A 20,643-nucleotide genomic window follows, 5' to 3' on the forward strand; every position below is an offset into this window, starting at 1 on the left:
ATTATTGTTCCAAATATTTTTACTTTTTATTTAACTTTATTATTTTATTAATTTATTAATCTACCTCAGCACAATCCTGTCTTGACTAATGTGATTTGTCATTTCTAAATTCAAACCAAAGAGTAACCTTAAATTCAGGAATGAAGATAATTGGTGGTGAAAGATCTTGTTTTTAACTATATAATATCTAATGTCATAAATAGAATAGGTTACTCAGTGAATATTTGATTCTTCATAGGGCATAGTTTAATCATTAATCCCAGTGACTGCATAAAATAGTAGTTAAAAGCACAAGATGTTCTCTGAGGGAGACCAAGAATCTGAGGAATTCTCTGCCATTTACTATCTTTATGATTGCAAGCAAGCTATTTAACCTTTATGAAACTCAGCGTCTTTTTCTGTAAATTGGTGTTATCAGTGAATTTGTGTAGGTTGAGTAAGCCAGGCACAGAAAGACAAATACTTAATAATCTCACTCATCTGTACAATCTAAAAGAATTGATCTCAGAACTAGACAGTTGAATGGTGGCTAAGAGAGGCTGAGGCGATTGAGAAGATGCTGGTCAAAGAATACAAAGTTTCGTAAGTTAGATAAGAAGATTAAGTTCAAGAGATCTGTTGTAAAGCATAGTGACTATAGTTAATAGCAATATATTGTATTCTTGAAAAATACTAAGAGGGTGGACATTGAGTGTTCTCACCACAAGAACTATAACTACTTGAGGTAATGCATATGTTAAGTAGCTAGATATAGTCATTGCATAAGTATATGTACTTCAAAACATCGGGTTGTTCATGATAAATCCACACAATTTTATCTGTCAATTTAAAAATAGTAACAAATGAATTGAAACCATTTAAAACTGTCTAAACTTAAGGAGTAAATGGTTAATGAAAATAATTACACAAGTCTTGAAAATAAATAAAAATTATTTTAAAAATTAAATAGTATAATGCTATATGTGAAGTGCTTTAAAAAGCCCCTCACTCAGAATCATTTTATGAATGATTATTATTATTGACATTTTAATAGTAACACTTATATTTATGTGATGCATTGCACATAGTTCAAAATTTGAAAAAGCATTCTCACTTGAGTTATTTGTTTTATACATAAGGAAAATGAAGCACATAGATAGTGCATGTATGTGTGTGCATACATGTGCATGATCATATATTTGGTTATTGTCACACCTAAGAGAAATACGAGCTAATGTTTCTTTTAAATAATCATCACAATTTTTTTCCCACTTTGCTACAAAATTCGTTGTGTAGGCATATTTTTTCCCAAACAACAGAAGATTTAGTGAAGTTGAATTATAGGAAAGGCTATTTTGACAATTTTTCTATTTGAATGTGTGGCTAAATGGTCAATAGCGAAACCATCCATGGAAACCAAAAACATCTTTTGTAGTTCATGTTATCTGATATGAATATATATTACTTGATATAAATGAAGTTTTTAAACATAAGCAAAATAAGTGAAAATTTTTCTGCTGTTAGTGTTAGTTATGTTAGCCCCTACCAATTTTCTCTTGCTACATACATCATAAATTACTTCCATCAGTGAGTCTTTGGAGTTTTATCTGTATTAACTTAATTACAGTAAGCAGAAAGGAAAAATATAGTAATCTATATTAGCAGATCTATATAGCTATATAGCTACAATCTATATAGCAGAAAGGAGAATTTACTTTGCTAACTGATGGTGCCTTTCAGGGGGTAATTTCCATCTTCTTACTAGAAATGCATTAAAAAGGTAGCTAGAAAATATATTATTGTGTTTTTTTAATTTTTTGTTTAATTGTTGGGGATTCGTTGAGGGTACAAAGAACCAGGTTACACTGATTACATTTGTTAGATAAAGTCCCTCTTATAATTGTGTCCCGCCCCCAAACGGCATGTCACACACGGAGATCTCCCATCCGCCTCCCTCCTTCCCTCTCTCTCCTCTCTCCTTCCTCCACCCCCTACAGTGTATAGGTCATTGATTGTCCTTATATCAGTACTGAGTACATAGGATTTTTGCTTCTCTATTCTTATAATGCTTTACTAAGAATAATGTGTTCTACTACCATGCAGGTTAACACAAAAGATGTAAAGTCTCCATCTTTTTAAATGGCTGAATAGTATTTCATGGTGTACATATACCCCAGCTTGTTAGTCATTCCTGGGATGGTGGGCATTTAGTCTGTTTTCACATTTTGTCAATTTTAAATTAAGCTGCAATAAACAGTCTAGTGCAAGTATACTTATGGTAAAAGGATTTTTTTCCTTCTGGGAAGATGCCCAGTAATGGGATTGCAGGATCAAATGGGAGGTCTAGCTTGAGTTCTTTAAAGGTACTCCATACTTCCTTCCAAAAAGGTTGCATTAGTTTGCAGTCCCACTAGCAGTGTAAAAGTGTTCCTTTCTTTCCACAGCCACACCAGCATCTGCAGTTTTGAAAGAAATATATGGAATTGAAAGAAATAAAGCCAGAAACATACAGAGTAAATTAGATTTAATGAAGCTCCAATGAAGACTATTTCCTCAGTCTTAACAGATGCCAATCTTTTTATAATTCATATTTTGCAACACATATTTGCTATCTTTATTTTAGTAAAATCTCTTTACTTAGTGAGTTTACAAAGTGAAGATCGTGAATTAAAATATAGTTGGTAAAATACAGACACAGATACATAATTGTTAATGTTCATTTTCCTTACTGAGACAATAAAAGGAAACATATTAATGAGTATATTTGTTTCAGTAGCCCTTATCCAGTTTCTCTATTGCATGCAGGTTTGCGAATCAACATTTCATTCTAAACACAGGATAACCAGCCTCCTAAAATTTTGGCCTTGGTGTTTTTAGCAACTAGTGCTGCAGCAATGAGAAGATTCAATAATACCTTCTATCACCCCCAGGGCTTTATTCTGGTAGGCTTCTCTGAATGGCCCAGACTAGAAATGGTTCTTTTTATGGCCATCTCCATCTTCTACATTATGACTCTCCTTGTCTTATCAGCCATCATTGTCTTATCTCGCCTTGATTCCAGACTCCAAACCCCTATGTATTTTTTTCTGGCTAATCTCTCCTTTTTGGACCTCTGCTATACTACTTCCACTGTCCCCCAGATGCTGATAAATATACAGAGTCACCAGAGAAACATCAGCTACATGGGATGTATAGCTCAACTTTTCATCTTCCTTGGTCTAGGATCCACCGAATGTATACTTCTCTCTGTAATGGCCTTTGATCGTTATGTAGCTATTTGCCAGCCTCTCCATTATACAGTTATCATGCACTCTCGGCTATGCCAAAAACTGGCAGCTGTGGCTTGGGTAACAGGTTTCAGCAACTCCTTGGTGCAGACAGTGTTGACTTTCTTGTTACCTCGCTGTGGTCAATACTGAGTGGAGAATTTCTTCTGTGAGGTACCTGCCATGCTTCAGTTATCATGTGTTGACACTAGGATCAATGGAGTGGAGATGCATGCAGCCGTCATGGTCATAAAGGTTATCTCAGTTAGATGAATTTGTTTCTCTTACATCAACATTGTCAGAGCCGTAGTAAGGATCCAATCTTCTGAGTGTCGCAAGAAGGCTTTCAACACATGTGGGTCTCATCTGCTGGTGGTCATTATGTTCTATGGTTCTGCCATTAGTGGCTGTGCGTATATGGCACCCAAGAGTAACTCAGCCAAATTGAAGGGCAAGCTTCTTGCACTCTTCTATGGCCTCATAACTCCAATGCTCAAGCCCCTCATCTACACTTTGAGAAATAAGGATGTGAAGGGAGCAGTGAAGAAGCTATTGGGAAGAGAAACAGGGGTCCTCAAACTATGGCCCACAGGCCACATGAGGCGGTGTGATTGTATTTGTTCCCATTTTGTTTTTTTACTTCAAAATAAGATATGTGCAGTGTGCATAGGAATTGTTCATAATTTTTTTTAAACTATAGTCCGGCCCTCCAACGGTCTGAGGGACAGGGAACTGGCCCTCTGTTTAAAAAGTTCGAGGACCCCTGGATGCAGTCCTTTCGCTACTCATCTTCCACACTCCCAGAATGCCTACTGCCAGCTGCTATCATTCCTCCAAATCTCAAATAACAGTGGCTGGTTGTGACAATTATTACCCATGTACTTCACAGAAAGTAAAAGATTGATTGCTCTCACTCAGAAATAATGAGGATTTTAGTGAAATCACTCATAGATTTTAGTGAAACAATGTATTTTTGTTAATATATGTTGTCTTTTCTAATGAAGTTCTAAAATTAATAACCAGATACAATTTTTATCACATAGCACATTGAGACTAATGATTAAGAGAATAATCCTGTGACTTGTTTAAGAATCAGGAAGATGACTGCTTGAAATGATTATATTATGCCACAGGAGTAGAATACACTCATAAATCATTAAGAGGAAACTTCATTTTCTCTTTGCAAGTTCTTTTTTTATGAATCTTATAAGTATAGCGGTTTTATATCTAATCTTGTGTAGTCTACATTAGAATGATACACTCTTAGTGAGCCAAGTGCATGCTGTGGTCATGTACACTGTTCTGGAGAAAAAGGAATGTACACTCAGAAAGCTCCAAGCAATGCCTCTGCCTAAATACAAGATAACCAGGCTCCTAAGATTTTGGTCTTGGTGTTTTTTGCAACTAGTGCTGCAGCAATGAGAAGATTCAAGAATACTTCCTATCATCCCAAAGGCTTTACTCTACTTAGAATGTACTTAGCTAATCCTGCTTGCAGCCTCTTTTAGCACAATTTCTTTAACTCTATACTTTATTCCACAGAGGTTTTTCTTCATGGTTGACATTTGGAGAATGCATACATCTTTCAGTATGACCTTGTCATCCAATCAGATCAGTATGTGTTTTATTTTTGTTGTTCAATCATCTTTATTTGTATAACAATAGCTATTCTCAGCAGCCCAAGTGGAAAAATAGAAACTTTTCTCCAAACTAAAAAACAAGAAATCCAGTGGTTTCTGAGCTTCTCCTTGTACATAGGATAGATATCCCCAATACCCTGTTTTAGAGACTCATCACTACTGTGTAATGGTTGCTGGAAAAAGGCCTACCTCTAGGTAAAGGTGCCTGAGTTTGACACAATTAAAAGCTGCGTACATGTAAGTGAAAGTAGCACAAACAGCTGAAATAACATTCCTACTATTTTTATCACTTACTTGAGCAGATTATAAAAGATATCCTTTTAGAGCAGATTATGATATGAACATATGGAATAAAGAATGGCCTATCTGGGTAAACATATAGTAGAAAAATATAAAAAAGCATGCCCTTTCAAAAATTGTAACGTAATAGGTCATTTTATTAATAGTGAGGTATACTTGCCATTTTCAGATATATTTAGGCAGTGAATATGTTGTTGATTTTTTCCCCCAAAGATAATGAACTGCTTGAAGTTATACTAAAATGTCTACTATCTTTCAATTAAAATGTATACAATTGGCTCTTCTTCCTCTATTTCAAACCTTACATATTTTATTACTATAAAAAGTAATAGTCCTTGTTTTGTCATATATCTATGATATATTCATGTGTATATTTAGTATTTCAGAAGAATATATAGGAGGAAAATCATATTTCGACTAATTCAAATATCATAGTCCCTATTCTCAAAGAATTTCAGTGTCTATTTTTCTTCAAGAATTTTTATACTTTATGGAGTTTTGACTTGGTGGGAAGAGGAATAGATTTTGTGATTAACTCTAGATTTTTGAAACACACTAATCTCTTCTGGATTTTATCTTTCTTGGAATAAAAGCTGATGTTCAAATGAAGGGAGTTACACATCAGTACACTGGTAGTCAGCAAAGATATTCGACAGCATCAAAGAGAGAATTGGAGAGGTCAGTCCCTATTTTCAAACCTGATATTCAAAAAGTGAGAAAGATTAAGGGTTTGGGTGGTGTCTTTTCAGATTGGGTTTCCATTGAGATTTTTCAGTGCATAAGAAATACAGAGTGGACAGCCATTGCAGTATATTGAGCTCCATAGAGACAGCACCGGGGCAAGTGAGAGGCAGACGGGCACTGGGCGACTCTGTGCCTCACTGAGGAAAAATAACTAAACATGGGCAAAGGAGATCCTAAGAAGCCGAGAGGCAGAATGCCATCATATGCATTCTTTGTGCAAACTTGTCGGGAGGAGCACTGGAGAAGCACCCAGATGCTTCAGTCAACTTCTCAGAGTTTTCTCAGAAGTTCTCAGAGAGGGGGAAGACCATGCCTGCTAAAGAGAAAGGAAAATTTGAAGATAAGGCAAAGGCGGACAAGGCCCGTTATGAAAGAGAAATGAAAACCTATATCCCTCCTAAAGGGGAAACAAAAAGAAGTTCAAGGATCTCAATGCACCCAAGAGGCCTCCTGCAGCCTTTTTCTTGTTCTGTTCTGAGTATAGCCCAAAAATCAAAGGAGAACATCCCGGCCTATCCATTGGTGATGTTGCAAAGAAGCTGGGGGAGATGTGGAATAACACTGCTGCGGATGACAAGCAGCCTGATGAAAAGAAGGCTGCAAAGCTGAAGGAAAAATATGAAAAGGATATTGCTGCAGACCGAGCTCAAGGAAAGCCTGATGCAGCGAAAAAGGGAGTCGTCAAGGCTGCAAAAAGCAAGAAAAAGAAGGAAGAGGAGGAAGATGAGGAGGATGAAGAGGATGAAGAGAAGGAGGAAGATGATGATGAAGAAGAAGATGATGATGAATAAGTTGGTTCTAGCGCAGTTTTTTTCCTTGTCTATAAAGCATTTAACCCCCCTGTACACAACTCACTCCTTTTAAAGAAAAAAATGGAAATGTAAGGCTGTGTAAGATTTGTTTTTAAACTGTACAGTGTCTTTTTTTGTATAGTTAGCACACTACCAAATGTGTCTTTAGATAGCCCTGTCCTGGTGGTATTTTCAATGGCCACTAACCTTGCCTGGTACAGTATGGGGGTTGTAAATTGGCATGGAAATTTAAAGCAGGTTCTTGTTGGTGCACAGCACAAATTAGTTATATATGGGGATGATAGTTTTTTCATCTTCAGTTGTCTCTGATGCAGCTTATACGAAATAATTGTTGTTCTGTTAACTGAATACCACTCTGTAATTGCAAAAAAAAAAGTTGCAGCTGTTTTGTTGACATTCTGAATGCTTCTAAGTAAATACAATTTTTTCTATTAAAAAAAAGAAGTACAGAGTGGTATTTTGAGTATCATTTTTGCACGTATGGATCAGCATTTTTGGCTCCATTTCTTGGTGATATATAGTAACTAACAGTTTGGGAAAATTCCATTAAAAATATTTGTTCTTTGAGAATATGTTGGTTATCGTTAGACATAAATGTTTGCCTTGTCTTGTTCCCAATTTTAAGGATATTTGTGGTTTTCATATTAGGGTTTTTATGCCTACTCTTTATCAGATTAAGAATTCTCTTCTAGGGCGGCGCCTGTGGCTCAGTCGGTAAGGCGCTGGCCCCATATACCGAGGGTGGCGCATTCAAACCCGGCCCTGGCCAAACTGCAACCAAAAATAGCCAGGCGTTGTGGTGGGCGCCTGTAGTCCCAGCTACTCGGGAGGCTGAGGCAAGAGAATCGCTTAAGCCCAGGAGTTGGAGGTTGCTGTGAGCTGTGTGAGGCCACGGCACTCTACCGAGGGCCATAAAGTGAGACTCTGTCTCTAGAAAAGAAAAAAAAAAAAAAAGAATTCTCTTCTATTACAAGTATGTGGTGTATGTTTTTGTTCCAACTTTTTTCCTTTAAAATACATTTATTTTTAATTGACAAAAATTATATATATTTTTGGTATAAATGTTTTGATATATGTATATACGTGGAATAGCTAAATCATGTTAATTAACATAGACATTATTTCACATATTTATAATTATTTTTGTGGTGAAAACACTTTAAATCTACCTTCTATGCAATTTTCAAGCATACAGCCTATAGTTCATATTGGTCATCATGATGAACAATGAATCTCCTGAACTTATTCCTCTTGTCTAATTGAAATTTTATATCCTTTGACCAACATCTCTCCAATCCCTCCACACATATGCTCTCCCTCTGGTAATCACCATTCTAATCTCTGTTTCCATGAATTCAACTTCTTTAAATTTCTCATAAAAGGGAAATCATATGGTATTTGTTTTTCTGTGCCTGGATTATTTCAATTAATGTCTTCTAGGTTCATCCGTGTTGTTGCAAATAACAGGATTTCATTTTTTTCAAGGTTTGATAGTATTCAATTGCGTATATATGATACATTTTCTTTATCCATTCATTTTTAAGGCCCACTTCTATTGTTACTGCATTTTATCAAAAGTTTTTTCTGAATATATTGAAATGACCATATGACTTTTTTGCTTGATTATGTTAATATGGTCATTACATTTATCAACCTTTTAATATTAAGAGGACTTTGAATTTCTGGAATAATCTGGTCATGATCTATTTTTCTTTTAATATATTGCTAAATTTAAAATGCTAATAATTTGCATAGGATTTTTCACTATATTCATGATAGAAATGAGTTTGTAATTTTCTTCTCCTTGAACAAATTAAGAGGACTTGCAACACATGGTGTCAAAATTCTTATAAAGAGATAACAATAATACAAATGTATTATAGATAAAGAATAGACAAAGAGATTAATGAAAAACAATAGAAAATCCATAAAAAAAGTCCACATGAATCTGGATACTAGATTTTTATAAAAAAAAATTATGACAGAGAAATGGGGCAAGAACAGTCTTTTAATAAAATAAATGCTTTGTCAATTAAATATTCATATAAAATCAATATTTATTTTTCAAAAATGATTTTCGTTTAGATTGTAGATACAAATGTGAATGGCAAAATAGTCTGGAAAAAATATTGCCCAATATCTTAATGGCATTGGTGTTGGCAAAGATTTTATAAATAATGCCTGCATAGCAATAATTTTAAAGGAAATGATTGATAAATTGGACTTCATTAATATCAGAAACTTCTATTGACTACAAGATATTAAGGAAGTGAAAAGACAAGCCATACAGTGCAAGATGTTTATAATACTGTTAACTTCAAAGTTTAAACCTGAATATGTAAATACCTGGGAATCAAGAGTAAAAAGACACATATTCTAACTAAAGTCTTGAATAGGCACTTCACTGAAAGTGATACTTAAATGACCAGTAAATATACAAAAATATTTTCAGCTACATTACTCATCATGGAAATGCAAATGAAGTCCACAATTTAATACCATTATATACTTACAGAATATCTAAACTAAAACTCACTGATAATTCCAAGTGTTGGCAAGAATATGAGCAAGTGGATTATCATACATGGCTTATAGAAGTCTAAATTTGACTAAGATAGACTCTCACTGGATTACGGATTTAAACTTAAGACATGAAACTATAAAAATACTAGAAGAAAGTACAGGGAAAACTCTTAAAGAAATTAGCCTGGGTGAATATTTTATGAGGAGGACCCCCTGGGCAATTGAAGCAGCTTCAAAAATACACTACTGGGACCTGATCAAACTAAAAAGCTTCTGCACAGCCAAGAACACAGTTAAGTAAAGCAAGGAGACAGCCCTCAGAATGGGAGAAGATATTTGCAGGTTATGCCTCCGACAAAGATTTAATAACCAGAATTCACAGAGAACTCAAACGTATTATCAAGAAAAGAACAAGTGATCCCATTGCAGGCTGGGCAAGGGACTTGAAGAGAAACTTCTCTGAAGAAGACAGGCGCATGGCCTACGGACATATGAAAAAATGCTCATCGTCTTTAATCATCAGAGAAATGCAAATCAAAACTACTTTGAGATATCATCTAACTCCAGTAAGATTAGCCCATATCACAAATCCCAAGACCAGAGATGTTGGTGTGGATGTGGAGAAAAGGGAACACTTCTACACTGTTGGTGGGAATGCAAACTAATATGGTCCTTTTGGAAAGATGTTTGGAGAACACTTAGAGATCTAAAAATAGATCTGCCATTCAATCCTATAATTCCTCTACTAGGTATATATCCAGAAGACCAAAAATCACATTATAACAAAAATATATATACCATAATGTTTACTGCAGCCCAATTCATAATTGCTAAATCATGGAAGAAGCCCAAGTGCCCATCGACCCACAAATGGATTAATAAATTGTGGTATATGTACACCATGGAATATTATGCAGCCTTAAAAAAAGATGGAGACTTTGCCTCTTTCATGTTTACATGGATGGAGCTAGAACATATTCTTCTTAGCAAAGTATCTCAACAATGGAAGAAAAAGTATCTAATGCACTCAGCCCTACTACGAAACTAATTTATAGCTTTCATATGAAAGCTATATTATAACCTAAGAATATGGGGAAAGGGGAAAGGGGGGAGGGAGAATGGGTGGATGGAGAATAATTGGTGGGATTACACCTGCAGTGCATCTTACAAGGGTACATGTGAAACTTACTAAATGTAGAATATAAATGTCTTAACACAATAACTAACAAAATGCCAGGAAGGCTATGTTAACCAGTTTGATGAAAATATTTCAAATTGTATATAAAACCAGTACATGGTGCCCCATGATTGCATTAATGTACACAGCTATGATTTAATTAAAAAAAAAAAAGAAATCTAAATTTGTTCATTGACATTGGAAAGTATAAGCTACTATAGCTTAGCACACACGTATGGTGTTAGCCAGTTACTGTACGCTCAGTTATATGCACCAAAATACTTAAATTGAAATGTTCATATCATCAGTATTAACAATAAATTCAAGTTAAGACCCAAATTATGAAATAGGAGAAGTTCTTTCAAAGCAGAGGGATCCTTCAGTGTAAATGTAGTAGGGCAGGAGTGTGTCTATGTGTTCTGGGAAGTTCACAGTATACTAGTAACTGAGATCAGTCAGAGGAATGGCCAGAGCATACAGGCCTCATTTTTTGAAGCTATTATTACCCAGATACAAAAGTAAGGATAGCCTTTTCAAACAACAGTGTTGGAACAAATTGATAAGGAAAAGCACAAACACCATATACAAAACCCAACTTGAAATGATCATAGATTTAAACATAAGAACAGTGCTATACAATAGAAACACAATCTGAGTCACGAAAGTGAGCCACTAAAGTAGTTTTAATTTTCTGATACCCACACTAAGAACAGAAAAAGTAATTGGCAGAATTAATTTCATTGTATTTTAATTAACCCAATATATCCCTAGCATTTTAATTTCAGCACACAATCAATATAAAAGATGATTGAGATATTTTATATTCTCTTTTGTATACATATTACATATCATTTCTTTTTTTCCTTTTAATAAGTCATATACACATAGATCATGAATACTTTTATGCATTTGTGGGGTACAATGTGTTGATTTTTTATACAATTTGGAATGCTTACATCAAACTAATTAATATAGATTTCACCTCATTTATTTAATTATTGTGTTAAGACATTTATGTTCTATACTTGATAGATTTGACTTGTACCCTTGCAATATTCTCCATAGGTATGGTCCCACCATTTACCCTCCCTCTTAAAATTATTTTTTTGAGCCTCTGGGGTTAAGTTTGTGTCATGCCACGTGGAGACAGTTTTTTCCAGATTCACAGAGATTCACAGACCACATGAGTATCTCTTATGCACAAACTCGAAAGAGAGAAAGAGCACAAAGCAGGGGGTGGGACCCCAACTCAGCTTGCTTCCTCCTCTCCCAACCTTCCTCTGTGCACCAGGCCCTTCACCCTCCCCCAATCTCCAGCCAGCATTTCAGGAAGCTGCAGTGTAAATGTGAAGTGGACATAAGATAACAAACTCAGATTCCCACAATTTCTCTACAGGAAGTCTTTTCTGATGTCTGCCCATGTCCATCCTTGCTGCGGCCTCAGTATTTTCCCTAGTAGAGTCCCAGGTCTTTGCAGACAACGATCCTCAAACAATAATCTTCCTCCCATTAACCACAGGGTTCACTTACCCACCTCCTCCAGAACTAAGCTCAAATGTCACCTGTCAGTAAAGCCTACCCAAATTATAATACTGAAAATTATAATCGGCTCCTTCGTCTTTTCTACCATGTACTTTTTCTCTAAATCACTCTTCACTTTCTGACACTTTTGTAGTTTACTTGTTATTTTATATATTGTTTTTCTCTTCCATCCAAATATAAGCTCCATGAAGGCAGAGATTTTTGGATGATTCTAAATGCCAAGGATAGTACTTGACACATAGCAAATATTCAAATTTTGTTAATGAGTGAATGAATCTAGGGACCAGACCTCTTTAAGTCTTGGGCAGGAAAGGTGGGTAGTTTTCTGGTATATGATTTGAGGAGTCTCTGTTTTTGTGTGGTGGTGGTGGTTTTCCACTAGCTTATCCCTGGCTGGCAACTCTAAATCAAGCAAGGCTCTCAGAGCCCCTCCACACTCTGCATGCAGCCACAAGTTCATAGCCAACAGAGCATCCTAGAGCTTGAGAAACATGGGGTTGATTACTGGGCAGAAGCACCTTCATCCTTGAAGGCAAAAGTGAAACAAGTGACAGGGAATCGGAAGTCCAAGGTCTCATTTCAAGAGACTGAGGGACCAGATATTGGACTGTCCATTATAATTTGTAACGTCTACTCAGGACCTAGGAGCAAACTTCATGGTTTAGAGACTGCCAGCTGCTCCGAGGTCAAAAATCCACTGCGAACCAGTGAATACGAAACCTCTACGGCAGCATGGATTTGGGGGAACACTTCAGACCTGGAACCGGGCTCGGGTCTGGGGAGGCCTTACGGAGTATCCCCTGACGTAAAAGGGAGCTCAGGTCCTCTGTCTTCTCTACCGTGTATACCACTTTGTATATAATATTAGTTATATGAGACTGTCTGGCAAGATCAAAATGTAGTGAGAGAATTAGTCAGAGGAGAAGTCAGGACAAATTCACATGGTGAGATTTTATGAGGATCAAAGCATTATAATTGTTTGGGCTAGAGTAAAACTGTAAGCCAGAGAAGATAAAGGTCTCTTAAAAACAGAGGGGTATTTATTTTAAATTATCAGTAGCTCATTTCTTCTCATAGGGATGTCCAACCTTTTTTTTTTCCTCTGCTGTACATTGGAAGAATAAGAGTTGCCCTGGGCCACACAGTAAATACACAAACACTGAGGAAAGATGATTAGCAGAAAAAAGGTCCAGTGTATACTTTCCATGATATCTGACACCACAGATATGCAAAAAAAGACATCACAAAACCAGCATGCAGATTGGATACCACAAGAGCTCTGAGAATCTAGATTTCTAAAATGAAAGTATTTTTTGTTAGTGTATTTAGAATATTTTACTTAGACATTGTGCTTTATTCTTGATGGAGCATTGAAATATTTAAGTAATAAAAAGTCCACAAGCTTTGAAAAAAGTAAAAATTATTTTGAAATATTTAAATGGTTTGTAACCTAGCTGTCCCATTTTTTAGCTTATGATAATCACAGATAAAGCAGGATTTGGTAACTCAATGACTCAAGTAGGTTAAAGAAAATCCTCTTAATAGTTTTATAAAATTTAAGTAAATTGGACCCGACCTTGTCACTGGAATTGTCTCATTAGTAAAAATTATGGAGGTGATATTGAACGACTCCAACCTATATGTGACAGTTTTGAAGTAGTACAAAGTTTTTCTTTGGGAGAGGTAAGTTTATTCTATTTGAATAAGCTTTTTCTACTTCAAAATCAGATTAAACCATTGAGGTTATATTAACAGTCAGGGTACTTAATTTAGCATAGGCTTTAATTTAAACAAGTGAATTTTTTAGAAGTTATTTTGTTGCCAACAATAAATCTTGCTTTGTTTTCATAATTTTAATGATCCCTGGTTCATAGTTCATGATTCATAACATGCAGAAATCATGAAAAAAAACCTTAAGGCATATGTGCTATCAATATAGATGTTAGCTCTTAAACTCCTAGCAAAGTAGCACACAGCTATCAGAGCTCAATGCTGCTATTACTAGAATTGTCATGAGGTTTGAACATCAATGAAAGTAGAAAATTCCCTATTTAGAATTTGAATGGGGAACATAATATTTCTCTTTATTATTCTAGATGCAGAAAATAAAATGTGTAGAGAATATTAAGCAGATATGATTATTGTAGCATTCTTTATTTTATAACATAAGGGAATAAACTTCGTGGTCACTTGGTGGGAGAAGAAAATATTAACAGTCTTATTTTGGTAAGAAAATATTTAACATATATTCTGTAGCAAGTAACAGTGATAAATTAGGTGAAAAGATTTTAAATGAACACAGCAGCAAATCATTTACATCATTTGTTAAATGATGGAACACTCTATGGTGTCAATAATTTATATTAATTAAAACAACTTACTTTTCTTTTCATGATAGTATAAAAGAAAACCCAAAGTAGATAACAGAAGAAAAAAAAAATCCCAAATAAATAAGCTGTCTCACTAGTTCTGTACCCAGAACATATTATCTCTTTCAAAGTGGCAAAAAATTCAACCATACATATTAACATTGTTACAAACAGTGGTTCTCAACCTGTGGGTCATGATCCACAGGAACTGTATTAAAGGGTCGCGGCATTAGGAAGGTTGAGAACCATTGGTTTAAAAGTATCTGGATGTTTGCTTATTCTATTAACCAAAGGCAATTTTATTACATAGAAATATAAGAGAAAAGGGAGATGTTTAGTTACAAGTGTTCTACATTCTCTTATTAGAGATTGTTCAAGAATGCAAAAAGAAGTCTGCTTTAGTTCAGGCCTTTAAAGTTTTAGGTCTTAAAATCATCAATTAATTGGATACACTGAATCCATATAATTTGAAGTATTAAATATTCCTAATAAATAACAATTGTGTATGATAATTCAAATTATGGAATGCACAATTTTATAATTTTAAATTAAGTGACATGACATTAAACTCAAAAACAGTAGATATTTGTGAAATTAAAATTTTGTAGACTTTTTATGCAAAAATAAACCCTAGATTGTATAAACGAGAACATTATGCTAACATTTTTACAAAGAGGAAAGCATAAGCAATTTTCATGTCAAAATTTTTAACAAGTCTAATATTTCTAAAGAATCATTTTCAGTAATATATAAATGCTGTTCCCATATAATTATACATAACATATAAAAATTATAAAATTGTTTAAATATGATGCAGTTATGTTGTGTTTTGTATCTTATCACATAGTAAAATAAAAATCATTAACTCAGTACAGATTTTTTTTTTAAGCTCTGACCTACAATTTGAGCAAAAAATAAACAAATAAATATCTTAAAGAACCAACACATCATTTAAACCATAAGGACATACGTTCTTAGAAAACTAAGATTCTTTTATTTCAACTTGATGGGCGGCCCCTGTGGCTCAAGGAGTAGGGCGCCGGTCCCATATGCCGGAGGTAGCGGGTTCAAACCCAGCCCCGGCCAAAAAACCACAAAAAAAAAAAAAAAAAAATTAAACCAACTTGATATAAAGACTTAATCTTTGTAAGTCAATCAGAGCTCTGTTGTATTTTAAGGGAAATTATATTTCAATTAATTATTCCATTCTACACAAAGACAAGGAACACTGATTTGCTAAAGAAAAAGTTTTAAAAAATTAAAAATGTTATCGACTCCTGTGTAAATTACATGGGTAAATGTGAGAGAATACGATTTAAAGTAAAAACAGAAGTGTTCATAAATTTAAAATAAAAGACATATAACTAAATACTATTAAGATCCCTCAGGAGGCTTCATTTAATGAGAAATCATAATATTACTATGATTCTTTTTTTAATTTCCTAAGACATTCTTTCCTCAGCATTCATGTCCTGTACCATACTATTAAATATCACTAGTTTACATCAGTTTTTTCATTAAAAAATTTCTTTGCTTAATGTTTAAAATATTGTCTTTATTTATGTACCTGTAGGAAACCCTTATTTCCCCGATTTAATTTGTCCAATTTGCAATATCATAAGGTTTTTTCTCTTGTTTGCTTAGCCTATTTAAAGAATTCTGAAGCAATATTGATTTCAAATTATTTGATCATTTAGAGGTTTAAAAGATGAGTAGCTTTATTGAGATATAATTCACATATCATACAATTCATCCACTTAAAGTATACAGTCCAATTCTTTTTAGTATCTTCACAGAGTTACACAACCATTATCACTATCAATTTTAGAACATTTTCATTACCCAAAAATGGGCAAATAAATATACACAAACACAAACGCATTCACACACACACTCCAAATGAACTAGATACACATTCCTTGTCACTTTTCATCTGGCAGGCACCTGATTTTTAAGACCTGTCATTTAACAATTCAAACATACAAATCAAACGTCAAAATCCGTCAAAATCCACCGTCAGTAAACGGTCTGTGAAGCTAGTGAATGATGCCCCATGATCATATCAACGTACACAGCTATGATTTAATAAAAAAAAAAAAAAAATCCACCGTCAGAGTGGATACAAAATCTCAATGAAAAGCTAACTTGGCAAAGAATCAAGCACAGAAAGTAAAAAACAAGCCAAGAAAAACCTCCAACCCAGAGACTTTCCAGAGCAGCCAGGGGAGTATGAATGGAGGGGTTCATTGAGGTGAGGAGCACATTCAGGCTATTTTTTTGCTGCTTCAAGGAGAGGCCCAGACAAGCAATACACACTGGACCTAAGGCATAAACTGCTAAAGAATAATTCAAAGGCACTACCTAATTAATAGACCACTGTTTACTATTATACAAGGGAGATCAATCAATAGATTTATTTAATCTAAAAAGGCAAAGCTAGAATTTACATAAGAGAAGCAGAGAGGGAAGAAAATTAACTTCAGAGATTCTGGGAAAAGTAGATTTTGTTCCACATTATTGGGAAAATTGGCTGGAGGATGACAGAGATGTCAGTCTAGACAGCTTATCTTTGAGTACACCAAGTATGGAGATGAAAGAAAGCAATTTCAGTTGTTAACAGATTGTCTAGAGTCTGTGAATTTAGTTTTGCAGCATTTCTGTCAGGCTGTCTCTGGGTAATGACTTCTGATCTTTTTCTATCAGTACTTCCACCTTAGTTAGGCCAGGTCTGCACTTTTACTGAATGGGAATTTTTCACTTTCCTGTGCTCTGGCCTTTTTGCACCAGCTTCTTCAAAGATCCCTTTACATCTTTGTTTCTCAGAGTATAAATGAGGGGGTTGAGGGTGGGAGTTACTACGGTATACAAAAGGGTTATGAACTTTCCTTGGCTGTGGGCATATGAACTACTGGGCTGGATGTAGACCGCTGTGATGGTCCCATAGAAGAGGGATACTACCAACAGGTGGGAGCCACAAGTTCCAAGGGCTTTACGCCATGCTTGAGCTGACCTAATCCTCATCACCGCTTGGACAATGCACCCATATGAGACCAAGATGAGTGCCAGGGGGAGGAGGAGCAGGACCAAGGAAGCCATGAAGAGCAGGACTTCATTAGCACGAATGTCCACACAGGCCAACTTGATCATGGCAGGCACTTCACAGATGAAGTGGTAAATCTTACGGTTTCCACAACGGGGCAGCTGAAGTGTGATGGTACCTTGAATCAGGGCGTTGCCCACTCCACTCAACCATGCTATTCCTGCAAGAGACTGGCAAAGTCTTGGGTGCATAACTGTGCCATAGTGGAGTGGTCGGCAAACAGCAGCATAACGATCAAATGCCATGACAGCTAGCAGAACACACTCAGTGGATCCCAGTGCCATAGACACAAAGAGTTGGATGGCACAGCCTATAGGGGTAATTGTCTTCGCTGGACCATGGAGGTTCCACAGTAGCTGGGGAACAATGCTGGTGGTAAGGCAGAGGTCAACAAAGGAGAGATTGGTAAGAAAATAATACATGGGTGTGTGGAGTGTGGCATCCAAACTGGAGACCAGGATGATTGTTGTGTTGCCTAGCAGTGTCAGGAGGTAAGAGATTAGCACAAGCACAAAGAGAATCTTCTCAACCTGTGGCTGATCCGAGAAACCCACCAGTATGAAATCACCTCCCAAACTCTCATTAATTGTTTTCATCACCCTACTCATAAAAAGGAGAGAGATGATTATAAAAACATAGATTTTAAATAGTGGGAAGCAATGAGAATTAGAAATACACCTGAGAGAAATAGACTCTGGAAATGCAGAATGGGGGAGTGTTGTGTATAGGAGAGAGGCTGGGAGGGGAGAGAGAGACAGAAAGAGAGCAAGAGAAGGAGAAAGATACCTGCATGTCTCCAGGAGGAAGTAAAATTATGCAGAATTACTGAGAACTGTTAAAAGATATGGGGACATAAAATAGAAGACATGAAAAGTGATTAATAATAAATGATTGCTCAGTTATTCCATATTTTTTTTCCTGAAAAGCCATGCCCTTCTTTTTCAGTAGCATCTTGTAACGTTGAAAGTAAAAGAAAAAAAGGAGGCGTCAAATGTACAAATATCTTCTTTGCATTGCAATTATTCTATTAGTTGTCAATAGCAAAGTAGCAAATAAAGATAATCTGTATTTTTGAAAAAAAAATTAAATAATTATTTGAATACTCTACCTTAACACATGCATTCATCCTTATCATGCTATGGATGGAAAATGAAATACCAAGTCATCATATTTTAACTACTTAATAGATACCATCTACATGTTAAATAATCTTCTTTCAAAACTTTTTCTTATATTGTAAAAATGGGAATTCTAGCGTAGAGTAAGTTAACATGGTCTACAGAGAAAAAGCACTGTTGTAAGTAGTAAATAATTTTTCATGCATTATAAATATATTTTTTAATTAGATACTTTATTTTTATATTAGTTAAAGTAACCAAAATTTTCAAAAACATTTATTTTGACCTATTTTATTGAAGTTTTGTTTGGAGTATAATTCATATTTTCCTTTATACAAATTTAAAAATTAAAGCTGATTGGGTCTGGTGTCTGTGAGAGGTATATGTGGGGTATGGCTGAATATATAAAACAGTGAGGAAAGTATCATATGATTAGGCTAAAAAAGTAGGCACAGATGGAAAGGAATAGAAATGTTTAAATTATGTTGAAGTTCTGGATTTATCCACAGGGCCCTTAGAGTCAGCTTTTGAGGGGTTTTTAAGCAGGTCAAGAGAAAATATAGATCAGAGGGAGCCAGTTATTGACATACTTGCGTTTAAAAAATGACTGGCCTCAGATTACAGAATGGATCGGCAAGCAATAAATTAAGATGTGGGAACTCCTCAGTATGCTGTCACGACACTGGTAGCAGGGAAGATTTATGTGTAGAGGTATTTAGTACTTGGATTCAATAGGACAGGACTGACCAAACTAGCAGAGTTAGAGGGAAGTACCAATGAGGGTTCACAGGTTCATTTCTTAAACAATTGTCATCTATGGAGAGAAGAAACACAAAAGGTGAAAAAAATATTTTGTAGAAAAATACTAGATGCACATATCTTTGTTTATTATTCCAAAAATTTTTGAATATTTGGATAAATAAGAAAGTTAAATATCTGAATAAATATTTCCCAAAACTTAAAACACGATCAATCCTGGTTTTGACTCCTTATCACATACATTTTCCCTAGTCATTCATTTGAATATACAGAGAATGTCCTCATTAGAAGTCATCTAACAAAAAAAATTCATATGTAAACTTAAACTTGAATGTAATTATGACATTTAGTACCTTTCATTCATTTCAACCAATCTAACCTTACATCATTTTTTTTTTTTTATTGTTGGGGATTCCTTGAGGGTACACAGAACCAGGTTACACTGATTGCTTTCATTAGATAAGGACCCTTTTACACATTTAATTTTTTAAAAAGACTTTTAAATTATATCATCCTAGATAGCAAAGTATTCTAGGTGGTCATTTATCTTTTGGCTTTTAGTCTTCATTACCTCACTATATAGGATCAACAGAATCATACAAAAGCAGGAAGTTTATCAAAATATAATTTTCATTTCTTAAAATGTGAAATTTACAAAGCCTAGCATTGAAAACAAGGCTCTTCATGATTTCAGCTTCCCTATCTATTTTCAGAATTATCTCCTAATGTTTATAATTCATTCTAACCAGATCAAACCTTTTTCTACTCTGTTCATACAAAGTTCTTTTATTTAAATTCTTTGCTAATGCTATGCTCCTGCTGTCTCTAACTAGTCAATTTTCTTTATTTTTTCAAATTCTACTTACCTATTCATATTTATTGTTGGATCAGTGCCTTTTGGGAAGCACTCAAATTCTCTCTATCAAATACTTCTCTTCTGAAATCCTGAATTACTTCCTTTGTAACAGTGTCACAGTTTGCACAGGGATGTGTTACACTAAGCATGCCTATGTCCTAAAATGGAAAGGAACCCCTTAATGAGCCATGATGTTTCTCTTAAATTTCTGTCTTATCCCTACCAGAAAGGGCTATTTATGAACAGAGTATACACCAAATAAATATTTTGAAAAAACAAATGTACTTATTCTATAAAATTGTTTTCTCCCTATTTTTCTTCTTTTTAAATATTAAAAATTGTGCTCATAGAATATATTAAACATACAGCAATATATCATACATATAAAACATCTCACTGAGAAAGCCAAATATCTATTTCAAGACATATGCTATTCCCTCACTGCATGCCCTGCCTTC

At 34.9% G+C, this 20,643-nt stretch overlaps 1 protein-coding gene across 1 annotated transcript; it reads right to left on the minus strand.

Annotated features, from left to right (window-relative positions):
- Positions 1–17,106: 17,106 nt before the first annotated feature.
- Positions 17,107–18,048, minus strand: LOC128594709 (olfactory receptor 2G3-like). Its single transcript, XM_053603616.1, has one exon. It carries the CDS (start codon positions 18,046–18,048, stop codon positions 17,107–17,109), a length of 942 nt encoding a protein of 313 aa, XP_053459591.1.
- Positions 18,049–20,643: the final 2,595 nt, after the last annotated feature.

Source organism: Nycticebus coucang, chromosome 9 (assembly GCF_027406575.1).
Source record: "Nycticebus coucang isolate mNycCou1 chromosome 9, mNycCou1.pri, whole genome shotgun sequence".
NCBI lineage: Eukaryota > Metazoa > Chordata > Mammalia > Primates > Lorisidae > Nycticebus > Nycticebus coucang.